The following is a 26,491-nucleotide window of genomic DNA, read 5'->3' on the forward strand; positions in this document are numbered from 1 at the left end:
AAAAAAAAAAAATTGAACTCATGGAGGTAGAGAGTACAACGATGGTTAGCAGAAGCTGAAAAGGGTAGTGGAGAAGGGAGGATAAAAAGGAGATGGTTAATGGGTACAAAAATACAGTTAGGTAGAAAGAATAAAATCTAGTGTTTGGTAGCACAATAGGGTGAATGTAGTTAACAATGATTTATAGTATATTTCAACATAACTGAGAGTGGAATTGAAATGTTCCTAAAACCAAGAAATGATAAATGCCTGAAGTTATGGATATCCCAATTTCTTTGATTCGATCATTACACATTGTGTGTATGTATCGAAATATCATATGTACTCCATAAACAGTACAAGTTTTATGAAAGAAAAAGAAAAGATTGGCCAGGGTGCGGTGGCTCACACCTGTAATCCCAGCACTTTGGGAGGTCAAGGCAGGCAGAACCACTTCAGCCCTGGAGTTCAAGACCAGTCTTGGCAATATGGTGAAACCCTGTCTTTATAAAAAATACAAAAAGTAGCTGGGCATGGTGATGTGCACCTGTAGGCCCAGCTACTTGGGAGGCTGAGGTGGGAGGATGGCTTGAACCTGGAAGGACAAGGCTGCAGTGAGCTGTGATCATGCCACTGCACTCCAGCCTAAATGACTGAGCGAGACTGTCTTAAAAAAAAAAAAAAAGAGAGAGAGAGAGGGAAGGAAGGAAGGAAGGAAGGAAGGAAGGAAGGAAGGAAGGAAGGAAGGAAGGAAAGGAAAGGAAAGGAAGGAAGGAAAGGAAAGAAAGAGAGAAGAGAGAAAAGAAAAGAGAAAAGAAAACGGAGGAAGGGAAGGGAAGGGAAGGGAAGGGGAGGGGAGGGGAGGGAAGGGGAGGGAAGGGGAGGGAAGGGGAGGGAAGGGGAGGGAAGGGAAGGGAAGGGAAGGGAAGGGAAGGGAAGAAGGAAGGAAGGAAGGAAAGAAGGAAGGAAGGGAAGGGAAGGAAGGAAAATATTCGTCAACATGATACAGCAATGTTTAGTGAATTTTCCTGCATAGGTCTTACACTAAATGGAAGCTAAATGTAATGCTAGGTATGGCATTTTTTGTGTTATTGCTTATGGCATTTTTATTTTAATTTCCAAATAAAGAAGTGTGATCGATTTTTTCATTTTAAAAATCTCTGTCTACCCCAAGTTCACAAAGATTTTCTCCCATGCTTTCTTTTGAAGAATTCATAGTTACAGCTTTAACTTTTAAGTCTGAGTCATTATGAGTTAATTTTTAAATATAGTGTGAAATAAGAGCAAAAGCATATTTTTTACTTAAGGAAATTCAGTTAATCCAACACTTTTGTTGACTTTCCTTTCTCCCATTGAATAGCTTTGGCACCTTAATCAAAAATCAGTTGATTATGTAAGTGTCCCTCTCTAGACCTTCTTTTCTATTTTATTGATCAGTATATGCCTACATGACTTTATTGAAAAATAAGGTAAGCCCTCTGAGTTTGTTACTCTTTTATAATTACTTTGACTAGTAGTTGTAAAAGATACACATCTTAGAATCTCATTTTATTTTATTTTATTTTATTTTAGAGACAGAGTCTCGCTCTGTCACCAAGGCTGGAGTGCAGTGGCGCAAACTCAGCTCACTGCAACCTCTGCCTCTGGGGTTCAAGTGATTCTCCTGCCTCAGCCTCCCGAGTAGCTGGAATTACAGGCACTTGCCACCATGCCCAACTAATTTTTGTGTTTTTAGTAGAGACAGGGTTTCACCATCTTGGCCAGGCTGGTCTCAAGCTCCTGACCTCAGGTGATCTGCCCACCTTGGTATCCCAAAGTGCTGGGATTACAGGTGTGAGACACCGTGCCCGGCCACATCTTAGAATTTTAAAATCAGCTTATTAGCTTATACCAAAACAAAAAAAGCCTGCTGAAATTTTGATTGGGATTACAAATAATCTATTGATCACTTTCAGAAGAACTGACATCTTAACAATATTAAGTCTTCCCATTCATGGCCATGGTATATCTCTTTATTTAGATATTTAATTTCTCTCATCGATGATTTGTAGTTATGCTACTGCACAACTTTTATTAATTTTATCTTTAAGTAGTTTGTTTTCAATGGTATTATAAGGCTTTCAATATCTCTTAAAATCTTAAATCCTGGCCATGCGCAGTGACTCATACCTGTAATCTCAACACTTTGGGAGGCCAAGGTGGGTAGATCACTTGAGCTCAGAAGTTCGAGACTAGCCTGGACAACTTGGTAAAATACAGAAATACAAGAAAATTAGCTGGGTGTGGTAGTGCACACCTATGGTCCCAGCAACTCAGGAGGATGAGGTGGGAGGATGAGGTGGGAGGATCGCTTGAGCCTGGCAGGCAGAGGCTACAGTGAGCTGAGATCGTGCCACTGCACTCGAGCCTGAGTGACAGAGACAGACCATGTTTAAAAAAATAAACAAATGAAAAAATCTTAAATCCAGAGCCATACAGAGTTTTGTAATAAAAGATTCTTCTGTATTCACATTTAAGAACTACATTCTCCAATGGCTGCAAATTTCTATTCTAAGAAGCTATCATTTCTTTTGATACCTATTGATCATGATGGGGAATGAAAATGGGTCCAGTGTGGTCTTGTCAATCCAGGAATTTTTCAGAGGAAGGATTTAATATTGGTTGAACGCCCAAGAATCCAGCTTACATGGGAGGAACAAAGGGAGTGTGGGTTAATCATCATAATCCCAAAACTAGCACAGAAAGTGGGTATGGCCTCAGACATCACCCAAAGTGCTGAAAGGAATTGCCTCCCAGCCACAACACACCTGCTCTTTCCTCTCCAAACCACTAATGCCCATCCCAACTCCAGATTTTTGAAAGGGTCAACTCCCGCTTTTCAAAATCCTGTTTAAAGGATACTTCTGGCTGGGCATGGTGACTCACGCCTGTAATCCTAGCACTTTGGGAAGCCAAAGAGGGTGGATCACTTGAGGTCAGGATCAGCCTTGGCCAATATGGTGAAACTCTATCTCTACTAAAATACAGGAGTTTGAGACTAGCCTGGGCCTCAAGCCTTAAGCAATCCTCCCACCTCAGCCTCCCAAAGTGCTGGGATTACAGGTGCGAGCCACCGTGCCCAACCTGCACTCTTAATTTATAGAAAGAGATAAGATAAATGAACTTGTATTAGAGAATCATTCAGAAATAAGTATTTCTATGCCATATGGTTCAAGGCAATATATTAAACATCTTCTAATTGCATTATAAAATTACTAAATATAACTATTCAAGGTGATTATGAAAATACGATCATTCTAAAAGGCTACACTTTTTAAAATACTTACAGATAAAATTACTGTAAAAATTAGGATTAGGGAGGAATTTCTGTTGTTTTATGTGTGTGTGGGTGTTTTGTTTTGTTTTGTTTTTGTTTTGCTATATCTGTAATGTTTTTAAAAAGTGATTTCTCCCCTAATTTTGAGCTGTGCAATTAATGTTTTGTTTGTTTGTTTGAGACGGAGTCTTGCTGTCTCACCCAGGCTGGAGTGCAGTGGAGTGATCTCAGTTCACTGCCTCCATCTGCTGGGTTCAAGCGATTCTCCTGCCTCAGCCTCCTGAACAGCTGGGGTTACAGGCATGTGCTAACAAGCCCAGCTAATTTTTTGTGTGTGTATTTTTAGTAGAGATGGGGTTTCACTATGTTGGCCAGGCTGGTCTTGAACCCCTGACCTCTGGTGATCTGCCCCTCCTTGGCCTCCCAGAGTTCTGGGACTACAGGCATGAGCCACCGCGCCTGGCCTAAAATCTTAAAAATAATAAAAGAAATGTTTAAATGCTATTTGTGACATTAATTGAAATCCGATCAGAGCCTGTGATGTAAGATACAAATACAACCTGCTCCACTCCTAAAAATAACAAGAAAGTAATAATACTAATAAGTAGCAACCCTCGTGAGTGCTTATGTAGCAGGATTTGGAGTTCTGGCCTAGTTTTGCCGAAACTCCTTATTTAATCCTAGGCCGTCTGTGAACAACAGTTTCCTGTTTTGTGATCTGGGGGGTGGTGACAATTACTGCCCTCTCCGTCAAAAATGAGAGTTCTTCACACCCTGTGTGATCTGATATCAGTGGCCACAGGGAAAACAACAGTTAACATGAGCTGAATGCCTACTATGTGTCACACACTGTTTTAAACAATTTATACTTTTCTTTTCTTTTTTTTTTTGAGACGGAGTCTAGCTCTGTCATCTAGGCTGGAGTGCAGTGACACAATCTTGGCTCACTGTAACCTCTCTGCCTCCTAGGTTCATTTAGAAAAATTGTCATTTGTCCATATGACAGTTGATAATTATTCACGTTTCATATGGGCAACCTGCCAGATAGGAGAAAGTACTTCCCATGTTAAAAGACATTTATTATCTTGTTTTCCTATCACAAAAGTTCAAAAAAAAATTAAAACGAACAATGGACCAGGATACTATAGTAAAGCATTTCAAAAATTCTGAAATCAGTGGAAAATTACACACACAACAGGAATTCCTTATAATTCCCAAGGACAGGCCATAATTAAGAGAACTAATAGAACACTCAAAGCTCAATTGGTTAAAAAAAAAAAAAAAAGGAAAAGACAGTAAAGAGTGTAACGCTCCCCAGATGCAACTTAATCTAGCACGCTATACTTTAAATTTTTTAAACATTTATAGAAATCAGACCACTACCTCTGTAGAACAACAACTTACTGGTAAAAGGAACAGCCCACATGAAGAAAAACTGATTTGGTAAAAAGATAATAAAAATAAAATATGGGAAATAGGGAAGGTGATAACGTGGGGGAGAGGTTTTGCTTGTATTTCTCCAGGAAAAAAAACCAGCTTCCAGTTTAGGTATCTACAACTTACAGATAATGCTGTCATCCACCAAGAAAGCAGAGCTGCCGACTTGGGCACAATTAAAGAAGCTGACACAGTTGGCTGAAAAAAGCCTAGAAAACACAAAGGTGACACAAACTCCAGAGAATATGCTGCTTGTAGCTTTGATGATTGTATCAATGGTGGTAAGTCTTCCCATGTCTGCAGGAGCAGCTGCAACTAGTTATACCTACCAGGCCTATGTGCCTTTCCCACCCTTAATTCGGGCAGTTACATGGATGGATAATCCTATTGAAGTATATGTTAATAATAGTGCATGCGTACCTGGCCCCACAGATGACCGTTGCTCTGCCCATCCTGAAGAAGAAGAAATGATGATAAATATTTCCACTGGGTATCATTATCCTCCTATTTGCTTAGGGAAGGCACCAGGATGTTTAATGCCTACAAGCCAAAAGGTTGGTAAAAGTACCTACTGTCAGTGCCACCAGTAGATTTACTTATCACATGGTAAGTGGAATGTCACTCGGGCCACAAATAAATGATTTACAGGACCCTTCTTATCAAAGATCATTAAAATCTAGGCCTAAGGGGAAGCCTTGCCCCAAGGAAATTCCTAAGGAACCAAAAAGCCCAGAAGTCTCAGTTTGGGAAGAATATGTGGCTGATACTGCAGTGGTACTACAAAACAATGAACTCAGAACTAGTATAGACTGGGCCCCTCAAGGCCAATTATATCATAATTGTATGGGCCAGACTCACTCATATTCACAGGCCCCAGCCATCTTGCCCATTAATCCGGCCTATGATAGTGATTTAACTGAAACACTGGACCAGATTTATAGAAGGTTCGAATCACCCTATCCATGGAAATGGGGTGAAAAGGGAATTTCATCACCTTGACCAAAGTTAGTTAGTCCTGTCACTGGTCCTGAACATCCAGAATTATGGAAGTTTACTGTGGCCTTGCACCACATTACAATTTGGTCTGGAAATCAAGCTATAGGAACAAGAGATAGTAAGCCATATTATACTATCAACCTAAATTCCAGTCTGACAATTTCTTTGCAAAGTTGTATAAAACCGCCTTATATGCTAGTTGTAGGAAACATAGTTATCAAACCAGATTCCCAAACTATAACCTGTGAAAGTTGTAGATTTTTTCCTTGCATTGATTCAATTTTTAATTGGCAGCACCATATTCTACTAGTGAGAGCAAGAGAGGGTGTGTAGATCCCCGTGTCCATCGACCAACCGTGGGAGGCCTCGCCATTCATCCATATTTTAATGGAAGTATTAAAAGGAATTCTAACTTGATCCAAAAGATTTTTACTTTGATTGCAGTGATTATGGGCCTTATTGCAGTCACAGCTATTGCTGCGGCTACTGGAATTGTTTTACAATCCTCTGTTCAAACTGCAAAATATGTCCATGATCGGCAAAAGAATTTCTCAAAATTGTGAAAATCTCAGACCCAAATAGATCAAAAATTGGCAAACCAAATTAATGATCTCAGACAAACTGTCATTTCGATGAGAGATAGGCTCATGAGCTTGGAACATCATTTTCAGTTACAGTGTGACTGGAATACGTCAAGATTTTTGTATTACACCCCAAGCCTATAATGAGTCTGAGCATTACCGGGACATGGTTAGACACCACCTGCAAGGAAGAGAAGATAATCTTACTTTAGACTTTTCAAAATTAAAAGAACACATTTTTGAGGCATCAAAAGCCCATTTAAATGTGGTGCCAGGAACTGAGGTAATCGTGAATGCTGCTGATGGCCTCGCCAATCTTAACCCGGTCAGTTGGGTTAAAATCATCAGAAGTTCCACTAGTGTAAATTTCATATTAATCCTTGTATGCCTGTTCTGTCTGTTGTTAGTCTACAGGTGTATCCAGCAGCTCCGAAGAGACAGTGACCAGCGAGAACGGGCCATAATGACGATGGCGGTTTTGTCAAAAAGAAAAGGGGGATATGTAGGGAAAAGAGAGATCAGACTGTTACTGTGTCTATGTAGAAAAGGAAGACATAAGAAGTTCCATTTTGATCTGTACTAAGAAAATTGTTTTGCCTCGAGATGCTGTTAATCTGTAACTTTAACTCCAACCCTGTGCTCACAGAAACATGTGCTGTATGGAATCAAGGTTTAAGGGATCTAGGACTGTGCAGGATGTGCCCTGTTAACAATATGTTTGCAGGCAGTATGCTTGGTAAAAGTCATCGCCATTCTCCATTCTCGATTAACCAGGGGCACAATGCACTGCAGAAAGCCGCAGGGACCTCTGCCCAAGAAAGCCTGGGTATTGTCCAAGGTTTCCCCCTACTAAGACAGCCTGAAATATGGCCTCATGGGAAGGGAAAGACCTGACTGTCCCCCAACCTGACACACATGAAGAGTTTGTGCTGAGGAAGCCTCTTGCGGTTGAGATAAGAGGAAGGCCTCTGACTCCTGCATATCCCTGGGAACAGAATGTCTCGGTGTAAAACCTGATCATACATTCATTCTATTCTGAGATAGGAGAAAACCGCCCTGTGGCTGGAGGCGAGATATGCTGGCGGCAATGCTGCTTGGTTACTCTTTGCTACACTGAGACGTTTGGATGGAGAGAAGCATAAACCTGGCTTAGGCACACATCCGGGCACAGTACCTTCCCTTGAATTTATATGTAACCCAGATTCCTTTGCTCACATGTTTTCCTGCTGACCTTCTCCCCACTATCACCCTGTTCTCTTGCCGCATTCCATTAGCCGAGATAGTGAAAATAGTAATCAAATACTGAGGGAACTCAAGAGACTGGGGCCGGTGCGGGTCCTCCGTATGCTGAGTGCCAGTCCCCTGGGCCCACTGTTCTTTCTCTATACTTTGTCTCTGTGCCTTATTTCTTTTCTCTGCCTCTCGTCCCGCCTGACGAAAAATACCCACAGGTGTGGAGGGGCTGGCCCCCGTCAGAGACAAGCCTGGACAACATGGTGAAACCCCGTCTCTAAAACAAAATTTAAAAATTAGCTGGGCATGGTGGCGCACACCTATAGTCCCAGCTACTTGGGAGGCGGAGGCTGGAGAATCGCTTGAACCCGGGAGGCGGAGGTTGCAGTGAGCCGGGATCGGGCCACTGCACTCCAGCCTGGGCAACAGAGCGAGACTCCGTCATAAAAAAAAAAAAAAAGGAAAAATAAAAAAAAGAATTAGCCAGGGTGGAGCTTGGTGAGGTGGAATAGCAGACAGAGCTGTGGGGGGGGGCCAGGCTGTGTGGGAGAGGTAGGGTTCCCTGGCAGGTGTGTGGCTAGGGCTCTGGGAAGACTGTTAGCTGGGCTCTGGAGCCGGAGGTGGACGTATGCAGTGGTGGACACGGTCGGAACAAGGCAAGACCAAGTGGGTGCAGGTGGGGAACGGTGGCTGACACCTGTAACCCCAGCACTTTGGGAGGCCGAGGTGAAAGGATTGCTTGAGCCCAGGAGTTGGAGACCTACCAGGACAACACAGCTAGACCCTGTCTCTACAAAATATAAAAAGTTAGCTGAGTGTATTGAGTGTGGTGGTGCACGCCTGTACTCCCAGCTATTGATAAGGCTGAGGTGGGAAGATCTCTTGAGCCCAAGGGGTTGCAGTGAGCTGTGATTGCACCATTGTACTCCAGCCTGGGCGACAGAGTGACTCTGTCTCAAAAACAAACAAAAAACTAAGCAGAGCTGGGTTCAGTGGCTCAGGCCTGTAATCCCAGCACTTCGGGAGACTGAGGCAAGTGGATCACTTGAGGCCAGGAGTTCGAGACCAGCCTGGCCAACTTGGTGAAACCCTGTCTCTACTGAAAATACAAAAATTAGCTGGATGTGGTGCTGTGCACCTGTAATCCCAGCTACTTGAGAGGCTGAGGCAGGAGAATCCCTTGAACCCGGGAGGCAGAGATTGCAGTGAGCCGACCGAGATCACACTACTGCACTCCAGCCTGGGTGACAGAGCCAGACTCCATCTCCAAAAAAACAAAACAAAAACAAAAACAGAAAAAAACAACTAAGCGGGTGGGATGTGGGTCGGGATTCGGGCAGGCTGCGTGGACCTCATGGTCTGTGTGGGTGGGATCGGCCTCCGTGTGGGTTTGTGGGTTTGGCTTGGACTCCTGGGGTCAGCAGGAGGCTATCTCAGACCTGGGAGGCGGGGCTGGAGGCGGGGCAGTGGCTCCCTGCTCTGGGGGGAGGCTGGAACACATGGGCACCTCCGCGCTGCTGTGTGGGTGGGCCTCACCTTGAACTTTCGGGTACTTCATGAGTGCCGGGAAGGCGTGGCGCAGCGTGGTGCCCACCGTCTCGGTGCCGCCAAAGAGCAGGTTATGTGTGGTCATCAGCAGGGTATCCATGTGGAAGTGGCTCAGCGGGTCCTCCTCCTGCCGGGGTGGAGGGGTGGGGACGTGAGCCAGGGATGGAGACCCCTTCCCTCTAGACCAGTACGACTGCTGCTGGGGGCCCATTCAGTCCCAGCTGGGTTTAACTTTCTTTCCCTAGGAGAGCTGGGGAACGCAGCAGGGCAGGGCTGGGAAAATCTCAGCTGCAGGGCCTACAATTAACTTCTTAGATAGAGCTTGAATGACTTCTTGATTTTTGTTTTTTAAAAAATATGTTTTATGTATGTATGTATGTATTGTAGAGACTGGATCTTACTATATTGTCCAGGCTGGTCTCGAACTCCTGGACTCAAGCCATCCTCCTGCCTCGGCCGCCCAAAGTGCTGGGATTACAAGGGTGAGCAACTGCGCCCTCCCGCGCCCTCCCGCGCCCTCCCCCGCCCCGCCCCACCTCCTTTGATGACTTCTTAATCAGCTGTAATTGGAGGTGGCTGCGAGTGGCTCCTGGCTCCAGCCCAGCTGGGCCAGATGATTCAGCTTCTCCAGGGAGAAAGTCCCCCAACCCTGCCCCATCTGGGGTCCCTGTGGGTTTGAGGCCGGGGCAGCAGGAGAATTTCAGGTCAGACTAGAGGTGGGATTTCCAGGTAGGGATTACCTCTGCCATCTTGGTGAGGAAGCAGTCGATGAAGTCCCGGGGAGATCTGGGGTCTAGAGAGGCCTGGTGGTCGTGGACGCTGTGGGCGATGAGGTCTCTCAGGCGCTTGAAGTTCTGGACGATGCGGTTGGTGCGGCCCGGGCACCCAGTCCAGGAGGCTCGGGAAGATGTTGTACAACTGCGGACCAGACAGAGTGGGAGGGTTTTGGAGGAGGACGAAGTGTGTTCAGGGGCGAACGGGTTCTGTGTGGATGAGGTAGGCAGGGACTGGGTCTCGAAGGGTAGCCAGGTTCTGGAGAGGCCGGGGTTGGGGTTGGGGCTGAGGGGGAGTGGGAAGGACGGAATGGCGGCCATAAATGCTCAGGAGAGGGGAGGGGGCGTGGCCGTGTAACTCTGGGCGGGGTCAGATGGGAGGGGCGGGCCCTGGGAGGGCCATTCGCAGCCCTTTCCCCGCCCACTGTTTCCTCTCCATTCCTAGGTCCTGCGGAACCCACACCCCGTCCCAGCTGGACTCAGTTGGCTGACCTCGCCCCAGGGGCTGCTCATGATTTGGAAGTTGTCATTGATAAGGCGGATAATGGTGAGCAGACGCTCATCATCGTAGTCGAAGCAGCTGCCGAAGAGCACGGAACAGATAATGTTGGACACTGAGCGACGCAGCGCAAACGTGGGGTCAAAGGGCTCGCCTGAGGGTGGGGAATGGAATGGATCAGGAAGACGCGATGTGCAGCACACCAGACCTCATGCAGCAACACCATTAATGTGCACAACATCCGACTCAAGCATGGCAACGTGTCTTGCGGTGCAGAACACAGGCACACGGTCACAACATGCTGCTTAACAACACCCCAAAAGCATGTGTCAGTGCCACAGACAGCACAGAACCCACAACTTCCTGCAGCACATCGACAGCAACAATACCCAACCACAGAACCGGCTATTCTTAGCAACACGACACACAGCACACAACATAGCACAAGGCAATCACAGGGCAACAGAACACCCAGCAAATACGATCACAGTAGATGCCAACACAGGACACTCAGTGACCTAACAACCAGCCTGGAAACATCCCAAGACACGGTAACCACACACCAACACATCATGCCAGCATACAGCTCCATAATCCTGCCACACAACACACACTAGTACACAGCAACCCAGCAGACAGCACCCAACGCACGATGTGACATCACAACACGTACAATCAAGGCAGCAGAACAAAGGCCACACTATGCAGCAACGCAACAACGTTGGCAGCCAGCAGATGACACAACACAAAACCACATGCAGCGCCTGACAACTCTACGATCTCACCCAGAAATATCTCAACACAACACCTAGCATCTGCCCGTCCAACAGCTGAACAGACCATAGTAAATACCGAACAGCACATTTCTTTCTTTCTGGGTTTTTTTTTTTTTTTTTTGAGATGAAATCTTGCTCCGCCGCCCATGCTGGAGTGCAGTGGCAGGATCTCGGTTCACTGCAACCTCTGCCTCCTGGGTTCAAGTGATTCTCCTGCTTTAGCCCCCGCAAGGAGCTGAGATCACACCTGGCTAATTTTTTTTTTTTTTTTTTCTGGTATTTTTAGTGGAGATGGGGTTTCACCATGTTGTCCAGGCTAGTCTCGAACTCCTGACCTCAAGTGATCCGCCCACCTCAGCTTCCCAAAGTGCTAAGATTACACACATAAGCCACAGTGCCAGGCCCAGTTTTTGTATTTTTTGTAGAGACAGGGTTTCATCATGTTGCCCAGGCTGGTTTCGAATTCCCGAGCTCAAGTGATCCACCACCTTGGCCTCCCAAAATGCTAGGATTACAGGCGTGAGCCACCATGCCCGGCCGAAACAACACATTTCAACACAGCACCCAGGACACAATAGCACAGCCCAGAAAACCAGATCTGGAGTTAGATGGACGCGGTTTGAATCTTCATTGGTCTCTTAGTCTTGGTGTGACTTGGCAAACTGACTTCCTTTCTCTGAGTGTCAGTTTTCTCATCTGTAAAATGGGTCTGATGGCACTTCTCTCATCATGGGGCTGCTATAAGGAGTCAGTGAGTGTGTGACTGGGAGTCAGTGAAGGGCCTGACCCAGTGTGAGGCTGTTACAGATCACGGTGTCGTGGCGGGCTGTGATGGCCCCCAAAGATGTCCATGTCCTTATGCTTACAACCTGTGAATTTGTTACCTTACGTGGTAAAAAGGACCTTGCAGATGGGATTAAGTTGAGGATTCTGAGACAAGAAGTTTGCTCTAGACTATCTGGCTGGGCCTAATGTAATCACAGGGATCCTTTTTAGAGGGAGGCAGGAGGGACCGAGTAAGAAAAGGTAATGTAGGCTGGGTGCGGTGGCTCACACCTGTAATCCCAGAATATATTGGGAGGCCGAGGTAGGAGGACTGCTTGAGCCCTGGAGTTTGAGACTAGCCTGGACAACATAGCAAGACTCCCTCTCTACCCTCTCTATAAAAAATTAAAAAGAAGCTGAATGTGGTGGCACATGCCTGTAGTCCCAGCTACTTGGGAAGCTAAGGTGGGAGAATCCGTTGAGCTCAGGAGGTCGAGGCTGCAGTGAGCCAAGACCATGCCACTGCACTGCAGCCTGGGTGCCAGAGTGAGATCCTGGAAAAAAAAAAAAAAACGAACGAACGAAAGAAAGAAAGAAAGAAACAAAGAAACAAAGAAAAGGTGATGTGGTGATAGAAGGAGAGAGAGATTGAACATGCTATCCTAGCCTAGCTTTTGGACTTTATCTGGTGTGGGAATGGGCCAGGGCTTGGATATCTCAAAATATCAGCTGACAACAGGTCAGTAAATATTCTGAGAAAATGAAAAATGGACAACCTGAACCCCAAGCCTTGCTTCCGCCTGAACGCTAACCCCAGACCAAAGTGCTGGGAAAACAGGTGTGAGCAACTGCGCCTGGTCTATTTTCTACTTCTTGAGTCATCCACTCCAGTACAGAAGATGGAAGGGATGGAAGACCTCTGGCTGTTCAAAGACCTTGCACCCAGAAGAAACTTGAATTTGGGGCACACAAGATGGGTTAGGAGGGTGACGGAGTCCAGTCTAGCATAATGGTGAGTAATATGGGTTCTGGAGACAGGATGCCTTTTTTTAAATCCCAAATGTGTGACTTTCCACAAGTAACATCTCCTTGAGCCTCAGTTCCCTCTCCCATAATACAGGGATCATGACAGTATTATCTGTCTCATGGTGTTACTATGAGAATTCATGGAGTTATGTGCCTGACACATAACAAGCCCTCAAGTATTAGTTTAATATTAGTCTTAATATTTTAAGGTTGATAGGAGTTGCTTTTGGTGCCAAGCCTTGCATTAAAGGATTTCCTACAGTATCATATTGAATCCTCATGGTGTATCCATCGTGATTGCTGTATGTTATATAGCGATTTTGTTAAAATACTCACTTGATAAAGGAGGAAACTGAAGGGCAGACTGGTGAAGTCATTTATCAAAGGAAATATAGATTGTAGGTGCTGGAACTGGAATTCTAACTCAGGTATGATTGACGTGGCCTCAAGTCTTCATCACCTCTCAAGAAAACCAGCTTTCTGCCCGGTGTGTTGGCTCAGGCTTGTAATCCCAGCACATTGGAGGCCGAGGTGGGTGGATCACAGGAGGTCAGGAGTTCAAGACCAGCCTGGCCAACATGGTGAAACCCCATCTCTACCGAAAACACAAAAATTAGCCAGACGTGGTGGTGGGCACGTGTAATCCCAGCTACCCGGGAGGCTGAGGCAGGAGAATCCTTTGAACCCTGAAGGCAAAAGTTGCAGTGAGCCGAGATTATGCCACTGCACTCCAGCCTGGGCGACAGAGTGAGACTCTGTCTCAAAAAAAAGAAGAAAAGTAATGAGATGAATAAAATAAGGCCTAGAGCTAGTAAATGTCTCAGCTAGGCAGGTAGTAAAAGTCTCAACCAGGCAGTGGCAGAACAGGATTCAAATTCAGGGCTGTTGTGATGCCCCCCAGGACTCTGAGCCTGAGTAACCTGTGGAACAGGGAGAATACAGCGCCACCTGGTGGTAACATTGCGCCGCTTCTGGCCTGGAAGAACAGCAACTCACACAGCATTTACTATGTGCCAGTCATTATTCTAAGTGCTTTACTGAGATTTTTTTTCTTCTTCTTCTTTTTTGAGACGGAGTCCCACTCTTCGACCAGGCTGGAGTGCTGTGGCATGGTCTCGGCTCACTGCAACCTCTGCTTCCCGGGTTCAAGGGATTCTCCTGCCTCAGCCTCCCAAGTAGCCCAGCTAATGTTTTGTGATTTTTTTAGTAGAGATGGTGTTTCACTATGTTGGACAGGCTGGTCTCAAGCTCCTGACCTCGTGATCCTCCGGCCTCAGCCTCCCAAAGCGCTGGGATGACAGGCGTGAGCCGCTGCGCCCGGCCTATTTAATTTACTTAATCCCTCCTCTTAACAACCCGCTAAGGCACGTAAGTTGTAATCGGCACCCCTTCCACTTTTCACCCATTTTTCTTTTCTTATTTCAATATTTTTTGAGGAACAGGTGGTTTTTGGTTACATGGATAATTTCTTTAGGGCTGATTTCTGAGATTTTGGTGCACCCGTCACCTGAGGAGTTTACACTATACCTAATGTGTAGTCTTTTATCCCTCACTCCCCTCCCACCCTTTCCCTCTGAGTCCCCAAAGTCCATTATAACATTCTTATGCCTTTGCACCCTCATAGCTTAGCTCCCATTTATAAGTGAGAATATACGATATTTGATTTTCCATTTCTGAGTTACTTCACTTAGAATAATGGTCTCCAACACCATCCAGCTTGCTGCAAATGTCATTATTTTGTTCCTTTTTATGGCTGAGTAGCTGAGCAGTATTCCTTGGTGAATAAATACGTTTTTTTGTTTGTTTGTTTTTATTTTCTTTTCAGACGAAGTCTCACTCTGTCACCAGGCTGGAGTGCAGTGGTGCGATCTCGGCTCCCTGCAACCTCCACCTCCCAGGCTCAAGCAATTCTCCTCCCTCAGCCTACAGGCGTGCACCACCAAGCCCAGCAATTTTTTGTATTTTTAGTAGAGACGGGGTTTCAGCATGTTAGCCAGGATGGTCTCGATCTCTTGACCTCATGATCTGTCCGCCTCGGCCTCGCTAAGTGCTGGGATTACAGGCGTGAATGAGCCACTACGCCTGCACTACATTTTCTTTATCCACTGGCTGGTCAATGGGCATTTAGATTTGTTCCATATTTTTGCAACTGCAAATTGTGCTGCTATAAACATGTGCATGCAAGTGTCTTTTTCATATAACAACTCATTTTCCTTTGGGTAGATACCCAGTAGTGGGATTGCTAGATCAAATGATAGTTCTATTTTTAGTTCTTTAAGGAATCACCATACTGTTTTCCATAGTGATTGTACTAGTTTACATTCCCGCCGGACGTGTAAAAGTCCGCTTCTCACCACATCCACGGCCAACATCTGTATGTTTGGTTTTTTAATTATGATCATTCTTGCAGGAGTAAAGTGGTATCTCACTGTGTTTTTAATTTGCATTTCCCTGATAATGAGTGATGTCGAGCATTTTTTTCATAAGTTTGTTGGCCATTTGAATATCTTCTTTTGAGAATTGTCTATTCATGTCCTTCAGTTTTACTTTTCTTTGAAAAAACTGTTTTATCTGTGGATGATTTCAAACATACACTAGAGTAGATGTAAGAATATATTCATCATCTAGCTTCAACAATGATCAACTCATGGCCAATCTTGTTTCATCTATGCTCCCGACAATCCCCCTCCCCGCACCCCCAAAAATTGGGATTATTTTGAAGCAAAGTCCAGAGCTTGCATCAATTCACCTATAAATGTTTTCACCACGCATCTCTAAAATTATCCCCATTTTACCACTGGGGAAACTGAGGCATGATGAGATCACATAACTTAATCAAGGTCACTTTTCTGATGGGATTCAGAGCCAGGATCAAAAGCCCAGCTCCCTGGTTCCAGGGCCCTTGCCTTTAACTGTTGTGATGCCTCTGGAAACTTAGATGTGATTTTTTTTTGTTTGTTTTATTTTGTTTTGTTTCTGTTTTTGGTAAAGACAGGGTCTCACTGTGTTGCATAGGCTGGTCTCAAACTCCTGGCCTCAAGCAGTCCTCCTGCCTCAGCCTCCCAAAGTGCTGGGATTACAGGCATAAGCCACCACGCCCAACCATGAGTGAGTCTTAAGCGTGGCGTCACTCAGGCAACAAAGAAACTGCCATTTCATTTCAAAGTTGTCAAACTACTTCTCAAACCAACAGTTGGAGTATAAACCTTAGGGATGAAAGTATTGCATCATCAGCGTTAAATTTACTATAGCTGATAAATATATATATATATAGCTGCAGTTATATCAGAAAATGTCCCTATTCTTAGGAAATACACTCCAAAGTATTTACAGGCAAAAGCTATGTTGTATGTAATTTACCCTCAGTGGTTCAGAAAAAGTACTGAATAGATATTGTTATGGTTTGAATGTTTTTATCCATGTTGGAATGTAATCCTCAATGCAACAGTATTGGGATGTGTGGCCTATGACAGGTGATTGGGTCAGGAGGGTTCCACCATCATGAATGGGATTAGGTACCCTACAAAAGGGCCTGATGGATGAACTTCACCTCTCTTGGTCTTCTGCCTTCCACCCATGTGAGGACACAAGGTTTCTCCCCTCTGGAGGATCCAACAACATGATGCCATCTTGAAAGTAGAAACCTGGTCCTCACCAGGCACCGAACCTACCAGCTCCTCGATCTTGGACTCCCAGTCTCCAGAACTGTGGGAAATAAATTTCTATTCTTTATAAGTAGACCAGGTGCTATGGCTCACTCCTGTAATCCTGGCACTTTGGGAGGCTGAGGTGGGCAGACCACTTGAGGTCAGGTGTTCAAGACCAGCTTCGTCAACATGGTGAAACCCTGTCTCTATTAAAAATACAAAAATTACCCAGTCATGGTGGCAGGTGCCTGTAATCCCAGCTACTCTGGAGGCTGAGGCAGGAGAATCACTTGAACCCGGGAGGCGAAGGTTGCAGTGAGCCAAGATCATGCCATTTGCACTCCAGTCTGGGCAACAAGAGTGAAACTCCATCTCAAACAAATAAATAAGTTACCTAGTCTGTAGTATTTTGTTATAGTAGCACAAAACACAGTAAGATAGATAGATGATTGATTGATAGAATAGAACAAATCACATTGGGAATGGGTTAAAATGTTAACCTAAGGTGAATCTGCGTTAAGAGCATTTTTTTTTAACATTTTAATCTGGGCCTCGGCCAGGCACAGTGGCTCACACCTGTAATCCCAGTACTTTGGGAGGCTGAGAAGGACGGATCACTTGAGTTCAGGAGTTCGAGGCCAACCTAGCCAACGTGGTGAAAGCCCATCTCTACTAAAAATACAAAAATTAGCCAGACATGGTGGTGCACGCCTGTAATCCCAGCTACTTGGAAGGCTGAGGCAGGAGAATCTCTTGAACTAAGGAGGTGGAGGCTGTAGTGAGCCGAGATCATGCCACTACACTATAGCCTGGGTGACATAGCAAGACTCCATCTCAAAAAATAAATAAATAAATAATAATCTGGGCTGTGAGCAATGACTCACACCTGAAATCCCAGCACTTTGTGGGGCTGAGGAAGGAGGGTTGCTGGAGCCCAGGAGTTTGAGACCAGCCTGGGCAACGTGGCAGGAGGCGGTCTTTTCAACAAATTTTTTAAAACATTAGCCAGATGTGGTGGCACGCCTTATGGGCAAGAGGGGTGAGACTGGCCTAAGCCCCCTCTCCCTGCAGGAGAAGAAGAACCCCAACACGGAGTTCTACTTGAAGAACCTGGTGCTGACCACGCTGAACCTCTTCTTTGCGGGCGCGAAGACTGTCAGCACCACCCTGCGCTACGGCTTCCTGCTGCTCATGAAGCACCCAGAGGTGGAGGGTAAGGCTGGAGGGGGACGGAAGAGGAGGTCCCCAGACCCTCAAAACTCCCCTGAGCCTGGTGCAATGTCCCCACCTCAGGGTCCTTGAGGAGACCCTGAGACGTGCCTTGCTGTCCAGAGACAGGGCAATATTCAGCTGACAGGAATCAGCTGAGTCTCACTAGCTATTAAAATACTGAAAATGTCTGTAGTGATTGGTCAGTCACTCCCGTCCCAAGCCCACTGAGTGCCCACTGCCCACTCCTCTGGATCATCCCCTAAGTTCCTCTCTGTGCCTCCCCCGTGATTCTGGCACAACCTGGTTAACAGGACCCTGCTCCAACAATGCAAATGGCTGATGTCTGTTATGAATGGTCTACCTCCGTGTCATTGGTGGAGCTGCATTCTTCACCACTTCCTCCTTGCCCTGCAGGTGGCGCTCAGCGGCCACGAGGCAGAGTTCATAGTCAGGGGGATGTTACCAAAGCCTGAGAGCTTGGGGGTGACATCGATGTCCGCAGGCGGCACCAGCGAGCGTAGAGAGAAGTTCTGTAGGATGGAGGTGAAGTAGAGAAAGAGTTCCATGCGGGCCATGGCCTCGCCCAGGCAGATGCGCTTTCCTGCAGGCACAGGGGAGGACAGAAGGAAGGGTCGCACCTGCACAGGTCATGGGGTGTCGGGGGTGTCTGGACTGACCACCCCACTGAGCCTCAGCTGCCTCATCAGCACCTCAGGGCTCATGACTGTGCCTGCTTTATAAAGGGGTGTTACACAGGCTTAGTGGGTGTCTATAGTTAGGCTCAGCTAGGACCTGCTACTTCTCTGATGGCTCTGATTCCATCCCATTCCAAGAGGGAATGGTTCTATAGGATCCATGAGTTTCAAGGTTGTGTTCATTTCAGTTCCTCAAGGGTTTGTCAAATGCCTGTTACGTGCCAGACACTGGTGAGAAAAACAGTGAAAACTCACCGTTAATAACACCTACTGTTTGTAAGCCACTCTCCAATCGTTTGGAGGGATGGCTCTGTTTCACAGACGGGGCTGAAGTGACTCACTCAAGGCCCCACCATTTCTAAAAGGTGGAGTGGAGTCCAGGTTCCCAACCACTGCCCTGACTCCAGGATCCAAACAACATACACTTTTGTTGTTGTTTTTTGTTTGTTTGAGACAGGGTCTCACTCTGTCTCCCAGGCTGGAGTGCAGTGGCATGATCTCGGTTCACTGCAACCTCATCTCCCGGGTTCAAGTGATTTTTGTGCCTCAGCCTCCCGAGTAGCTGGGATTAGAGGCGCATGCCACCATGCCTGGCTAATTTTTGTATTTTTAGTAGAGATGGGATTTCACCATGTCGGCCAGGCTGGTCTCGAACTCCTGGCCTCAAGTGCTCTACCTGTCTCGGCCTCCCAAAGTGCTGGGATTACAGGTGTGAGCCATTGTGCCCCACCAACATACACTTAAATTGTTGCCGCATAAAGATTTTTTGCCATGAGTAGGCAAATGACTGTCTGTAGGGCAAATTTGCCCTGCTGCTTGTGTCCATACAGCCTGCAAACTAGGAATGCTTTTGGCATTTTAAAATGGTTGGGGAAAAAAGACTCTTTTGTGATATATGAAGATAAAACAAAATTCAAATTTCATTGTCTGTAAACAGTTTTTCAGGCTCACACACACACTCATTCATTTACATATTGTCTATGGCTGCTTTTGTAGATCAATGGCAAAGGTTCAGAGGCTATCTGCCTGGAAACATAGAAAATATATCTTATTTTCTTCTTAACAGCCAGTTGGTTTATGCCCTGTTTAGTGCTATTGCCATCCTAACTTTTTTTCTAATTATCAGGGATAATTGTTCCAATATTTACTAATTCTGGGATTCTAAAACTTTATGGTTCTAAGATATAACCTTCAAATTCACATTATGACTTTGACCTCAAATACAGATCAGTGGCTGAGGGGTGGATTTAGCACATGCCTGGGGGAAGTCAGACCAGAGAAACCTACCAGATGAAAAAGGCACAAAGGCTCCATTCTTCTTGAAGCAGCCCAGCTCATCCGGAAAGTGCTGGGGATAGAAGGCTTCTGGGTAGCGGAAGTATTTGGGGTCTTTGAGGACAGAGCCAAGCAGGGGAAATACGTCTGTGCCCTGGGGTGAAAATGGGGGCAGTTAGGAGAAATCAGTGTTGGGCTACAGGAGTAGGGAACCAGGGGGAGAGACGAGTGCAGTGGAAGGGAGGCAATGAGGGGGCTACCCCACCTCGGGCAGAAGGTGACCTCGAAACTGAATGTCCCAGATGACGTTGTGGGGGACACCCATGGGCACGATGTCTACCAGTCTCTGTATCTCTGTATTTCATGGATGATGGCATCTGTGTAGGGCATCTTGACCCGGTCATCCACACTTGGAAGCCGGTGTGGTCCAATCACCTGGTTAATCTCTTTGTGGATCTTAGCTGGAAGGGGCCAGAAAATATAGCGGAGAATGGCACACACACAAATAAAAGGGTGTTTTTGTTAGGGAAGCCAGGGCAAATCATGCATTCCAAGCTACAGCAGAAAGAGATGTCAGATGCAAGCCATGCATGTTTGGTTGCTTCTTTTATTTTTTCTTTTTTTTTTGGACAGCCTGTCACCCAGGCTGGAGTGCAATGGCACGATCTCGGCTCACTGCAACCGCCGCCTTCCAGGTTCAAGTGATTCTCCTGCCTCAGCCTCCTGAGTAACTGGGATTACAGGCACCTGCCATCCGCCCGGCTAATTTTTGTATTTGTAATACAGATGGAGTTTTACCATGTTGGTCAAGCTGGTCTCGAACTCCTGACCTCATGATCCACCCACCTCGGCCTCCCAAAGTGCTGGGATCACAGGCATGAGTCAAGGCACCTGGCCTGTTTCGTCACTTCTTTAACTTAACAACTGACACGCTGGTGGTGCTCAATTATTCGTCAGACATCAGGAAACAGGCAGCTTGGAGTCTGGAACGCTGCCAGGACAATTGGTCTTTACTTAAAAGCATCAAAAAACCATGGTCCCAGCTTGGTTTTCATACATGGGTATTTTACAGAATGGGAAAGAGGCATGCTGGGTGACTAGGACAGGATTGACACAAATGGCAAGTGGTTACGTGACTGATTAAGATCACCACTGGTGGAGTTACTCCTCTTTGCGTTTTAGGGATGAGTGACTTCACCTTCTGAACTTGGGTTTCATCATCTTCAAAATGAGTGTGATGGTTGGACAAGGTCATAGAGTTGTAAACATTACATAAATCTGGTGTACAAGGAACTAGGACAGTGCTTGGCACATAGAAGCATCCAATAAATATTTGATTTTCTTTTTTTCTTTTTTTTTTTTTTTTTTCAAGATGGAGTCTCGCTCTGTCCCCCAGGCTGGAGTGTGGTGGTGCAATCTTGCCTCACTGCAACCTCTGCCTCCTGGGATCAAATGATTCTCGTGTGTCAGCCCCCCAAGTAGCTGGGATTACGGGTGTGCACTATCACACCTGGCTAATTTTTGCATTTTTAGTAGAGACAGGGTTTTACCATGTTGGCCAGGCTGGTCTTGAAGTCCTGGCCTCAAGCGATTTGCCCATCTCTGCCTTCCCAAAGTGCTGGGATTACAGGTGTGAGCCACCGCACCCGGCCTGATTATTTAGACCCGTGAAAGACAACTCAGACAATGGAGCTAAGACTAGAAACGTTTGAGTGGAAGTGTGTTAGTGTCTCTCATCTGCACCAGGAGAAATCCTTTGGCTTGTTTTGAATTGCATTATTAAGGAGAGGGGCCAAAATTGGGAACTTTCCTTAAGCAAGTAATGAGTTTCTCATTACTAAAGTTACTCAAATGGACCAGGTCATAATTTATTGGAGACGGATTCTATTTAACTTTGGCAGGGCAGTTGGCTCAATAATGGCCATCAAAGATAACCACCTCCAAGTCCCTAAAACCTAATGCCTGGAAGGCTGTGTATATAAGGGTAACAAAAAGACAAGAGAGACTTTGAAAATGCCAGTAAATTAAGAATCTTGAGACGAAAAGATTAGCCTGGGTTGTCGAGATTGGCCCTCAATAGAATATTGTGTGTCTGTATAAGAGAGAGGCAGGAGAATCGGAGTTAGAAAAAAAAAGATGTGAGGCTGGGCGCAGTGGCTCACACCTGTAATCCCAGCATTTTGGGAGGCCAAGGCGGTGGATTCCCTGAGGTCAAGAGTTTGAGACCAGCCTAGCCAACATGGTGAAGCCCTGTCTCTACTAAAAATACAAAATTAGCTGGGTGTGGTGACACACGCCTGTAATCCCAGCTACTCAGGAGGCTGAGGCAGGAGAATCGCTTGAACCCAGGAGGCAGAGGTTGCGTGAGCTGAGATCACGCCACTGCACTGCAGCCTGGGCAACAGAGAAAGACTCTGTCTCAAAAAAAAAAAGAAAAATAATATAAAAAAATTTAAAATGTTGGCCAGGCTGCTCTCAAACTTCTGATCTCAGTTGATACACCCACCTCGGCCTCCCAAAGTGCTGGGATTACAGGACTGAGCCACGGCGATTGGCCTATTGTCTTATTTTCTCATTGGCTTTATTGTCTATCGTATATGGAGACAGGAGGTGGGTAAACCAAACGTGTCTGAGAGAGGACACAGTCAGAACAAAGGTCCTGTGGCAGGAACGTGCCTGGTGTGTTAGAGGAACAGCAAGGCAGAAGCCAGGGTGGATGGGATGGAGTGAACAACAGGGAGGATGGGAGGAGAAGAATGTAGGATGCCTTGTAAGTTTTGAACATGTAGGGACAGTAGGATATAGAATTTAAATTTCCAAGGGCAAAGATTCAATAATATAAAAATATAAATATGCAAATGCATAAAACTCTAAGAAATGATGATATGGAAGTATTAACCTTCTAAATTTCTAAAGAGATATAGAAATAGAGATATATCTCTATACAAATTCAGAAGGTTAACACTTCTGCATCATCATTTCTTAAAGTTTTATACATTTGTAAATTTATATTTTTATGTTATTGAACCTTTGACCTTGGAAATTTACATTCTATACCCTACTGTCCCTACACGTTCAAGTCTTTTAACTTTAACTTAAATGTTTAAAGTCTTACATTTAAAAACTTTAAATTTCTAAGTTTTTGAGATTCTAAGATTCAAAACTACAGTTGTAACTCTCTGGCATGTATAAGGTGTAAGATTTTAAGTTTCCAAGTTCCTAAATTTTCCAAATTCCTGAAATTTCTAGATTCAAAGTCTGTTTTAAAGTTGTAACAGTTTATACTTTTACAGTCTCTATATTCATCTACAGATAAAAGTAAACGCTGTGAAATAATGCTTGTTTTTTTATGTTTTGTTTTGTTTTGTTTTGCCCTCAATGTTTGCAGATTGGTGGAAAGTTGCAGGGACTAGAGGTTGGGGAGATGAGAGGGAGGGACCAGTGGAAGAAGAGGAGGTACCTGGTGCATCTTGATGAGAAAGCAGTCAATGAAGTCCCGAGGGTTTTGGGAGTCAAAGGATGCTTCGTTGATCTTGACCCTGGAGGCAATGAAGTCCTTGAGCTCTTCTATCAAGTAGTAGACGCGATTGTGTCTTCCTGACAAATACGGCATGATTCCAGAGTACATGTCATATAGCTGTGGGAATAGGCAAAAGGGCTTTGTCAGTGATGGGCACCAGGGGCTAGGTTGAGTTGAGTCTGGAATTGGACAGCTGGGCTTAAAGTCCAGTGCTGAGTCTGAAAATCAGGTGAGGCCCTTTTGCTTCCCAGAAGTTGGGTCCTATTGAGACAGTAGTTCCCCCTTCACTTTGGTTTTGCCTTCCACCATTGCAGTTATGTGTGCAGTCAACTGCAGTCTAAAAATATTACATATAATAAGATATTTTGAGAGAGAAAGAATACATTAACATAACTGTTGTTATAATATATTAATTGTTCTATTTTATTACTTATGAATGCCAGTCTCTTACTGCACTCAATTTATACATTGAATTTTATCATGATATGTATATATCAGAAAAACTTAGTATCTATAGAATTGGGTACTATCCATGGCTTGAGGCATCCACTGGGGGTCTTGAACATGTCCCCCAGCAATGAGGGGAAACTACTGTACTAACCTCCTGGGGGTGTGGGGAGGATCAAGTGGGGTATAGGAAGGTGCTTAGTTAACTGGGGTTGGTGCGAGGACAGAGAGGTGGCTGGGTGGGCACCTGCACCCAGGGAGTGCTCATCTCAATGAAACTCTCATTGATCAACCGCAGCAGATTCAGGAACTGCTTGTCCTCATAGTCGAAGCGACTTCCAAAGACAACAGAACTGATGACGTTCGAAACACTGCAGCTCAGCAGGAAGGTGGGGTCGATGGGGGCACCTGGGCAGTGGAAATTGTTTATGTTGGAGGCCGTGGTCATGAATATGGGGTGTGGAGTCACAGTGATGCATCTGAGTCCCAGCTCTACTACTTAATTGCATGTGTGAGCCACTTCATTTTTGTGTTTTGGGTCTAGATTGGCCAATTGGCAAATTGGTTTGGGAACCACTTCACCGATTCATGAGGATTCAGTATCATTATCCGTATAAAATAATTAACACAAAGCCTGGCATACAGTAAGCACTCAAGAAAACCTAGCTGAGCTTAATCATTATTTTTTATTATTATTACTTAAATGTGTTAATGTTAGAGACTCACAATTTGGGGAAAAGTGGGATAAGGGACACATTATAAAAGTTCCTGAATTCTGTCTAGCTCTACCGATGATTCCATTTGGGTAATTAAAAAAATCCTTCCCGGCCAGGCGTGGTGGCTCATGCCTGGTAATCCCAGCACTTTAGGAGGCCGAGGTGGGCAGATCACAAGGTCAGAAGTTGGAGAGCAGCCTGGCCAACATACAGCACCCTGTCTCTACTAAAAATACAACAATTAGCCAGGCGTGGTGGCAGGTGCCTGTAATCCCAGCTACTCAGGAGGCTGAGGCAGGAGAATCGCTTGAACTTGGGAGGTGGAGGTTACAGTGAGCTGAGATCATGCCACTGCACTCCAGCCTGGGCAACAAGAGCAAGACTCTGTCTCAAAACAAAACAAAACAAAATCCTTCCCTTGCCCTCACCTACACCTTCTGTAAAACAAGATCAGTAGATCTGGGAAGAATTTCTCCAGAATAATGCACATATTCACAGATACACAATTTTATGAATAATGTCTGGGGTACATGCGCATTTGAAGCTTTTATATAGACCTGTTAATCACCCACGTAGACCAGGCAAGGAGCCTCGGATGTAGAGAAAATGTGTCTCTATTTCTACCTCTTATCTATTTTTCTCTGTTTTTTTTGTTTTTGTTTTTGTTTTTTTCAGCCTCTGTGTCTTTTCTCTATAAACCCCAGTGTTTCTTTTTTTTTTTTTTTTTTTTTTTTTTGAGATGGAGTCTCGCGCTGTGTCACCCAGGCTGGAGTGCAGTGGCGCGATCTCGGCTCACTGCAAGCTCCGCCTCCCAGGTTCACGCCATTCTCCTGCCTCAGCCTCCGAGTAGCTGGGACTACAGGCGCCCACCACCACACCCGGCTAGTTTTTTGTATTTTTAGTAGAGACGGGGTTTCACCATGTTAGCCAGGATGGTCTCGATCTCCTGACCTCGTGATCCACCCACCTCGGCCTCCCAAAGTGCTGGGATTACAGGCTTGAGCCACCGCGCCCGGCCTACCCCAGTGTTTCTAGACCTTATTTTTTGGTGGGACTGAACTCTTTAAAAATCACCATGAAATGAGTATAGAGTTTCAGATTTGCAAGATAAAAAAGTTCAAAATTTTTTTTCACAACATGAATATACTTAACAGTACTGAACTGGACACTTAAAATGGTGAATATGGTAAATTTTATGTTATGTATTTTTTTACCACAATACAGATAGACAAATGTAATGAAATTTGAGCCTGTCTTCAGGAAAAGTCACAAAGTCACATGTCACCAAAATTCGCATAGGATATCAAGAGCTCACAGACCCCCTGAGATCCACTGATTACAGACAGTTTCTAGAGAAGTGGTCTCTAAGGGTCTTCCATGTTAACTGTTTTGTTGTTGTTGTTGTTTTAAGAGACACAGTCTCACTGTGTCTCCCATACTGAAGTGCAGTGGCACGATCATAGCTCACTGCAACCTTGAACTCCTGGACTCAAGCAACCTCTGGCCTCAGCCCCACAAGTGGCTGACACTACAGGCCTGTGCCACCATGCCCAGCTCATGTAAACTCTTAATACGGAAGAAATCTCAGTGGATTCTTAATATTTTCCCTCTTCTTCCATTCCAGAGCTTTCTCCCACCAAAGCCCATCTTCTCATGCCTGAGAACCCCATAACCACCAAGTCACCTAGTGGCCCTCCCCCTTGTGGCCCCCATACCCTTGGTCTTCCGGAACTCCTCCAGTAGGTAGCTGGCCTCATCCTGAATTCACTCCTCAATGTTCCTCTTTCCCATCCTGAAGTCCCAAAAGACGGTCAGGGAGAGGCGTCGGAGAATCCTCCATCGTTCTCCATTGGCCAGAGCTACACCTGCCAAGATCTCAGTCTCAGGCTTCTGCCTCCCTCCCCTTGCTGTGTTCAACTCGGTGCTACACAGTGATGGGGAAAGATTATGAAAGCTCTAGACTGTGCTGTCCAGGAAGCCATCCTCAACCTTCAAGGCTCAATCAAGAGAGTAAGGTTCCCTCTCTGCAGGATCCTCGGGAAAGAAAAAA

The 26,491-nt window shown here is 45.5% G+C and overlaps 1 protein-coding gene across 1 annotated transcript in view; it reads left to right on the forward strand.

The window, feature by feature from the left end:
• Positions 1 to 26,491, forward strand: part of LOC112612587 (cytochrome P450 2F1-like) — a 131,320-nt gene that overhangs the window by 57,303 nt on the left and 47,526 nt on the right. The window contains 1 exon segment of the mRNA XM_025367303.1: positions 24,598 to 24,619. Coding sequence (XP_025223088.1) covers positions 24,598 to 24,619 — 22 coding nt within the window.

The sequence above is a fragment of the Theropithecus gelada genome, chromosome 19, assembly GCF_003255815.1.
Source record: "Theropithecus gelada isolate Dixy chromosome 19, Tgel_1.0, whole genome shotgun sequence".
NCBI classification, from domain to species: domain Eukaryota; kingdom Metazoa; phylum Chordata; class Mammalia; order Primates; family Cercopithecidae; genus Theropithecus; species Theropithecus gelada.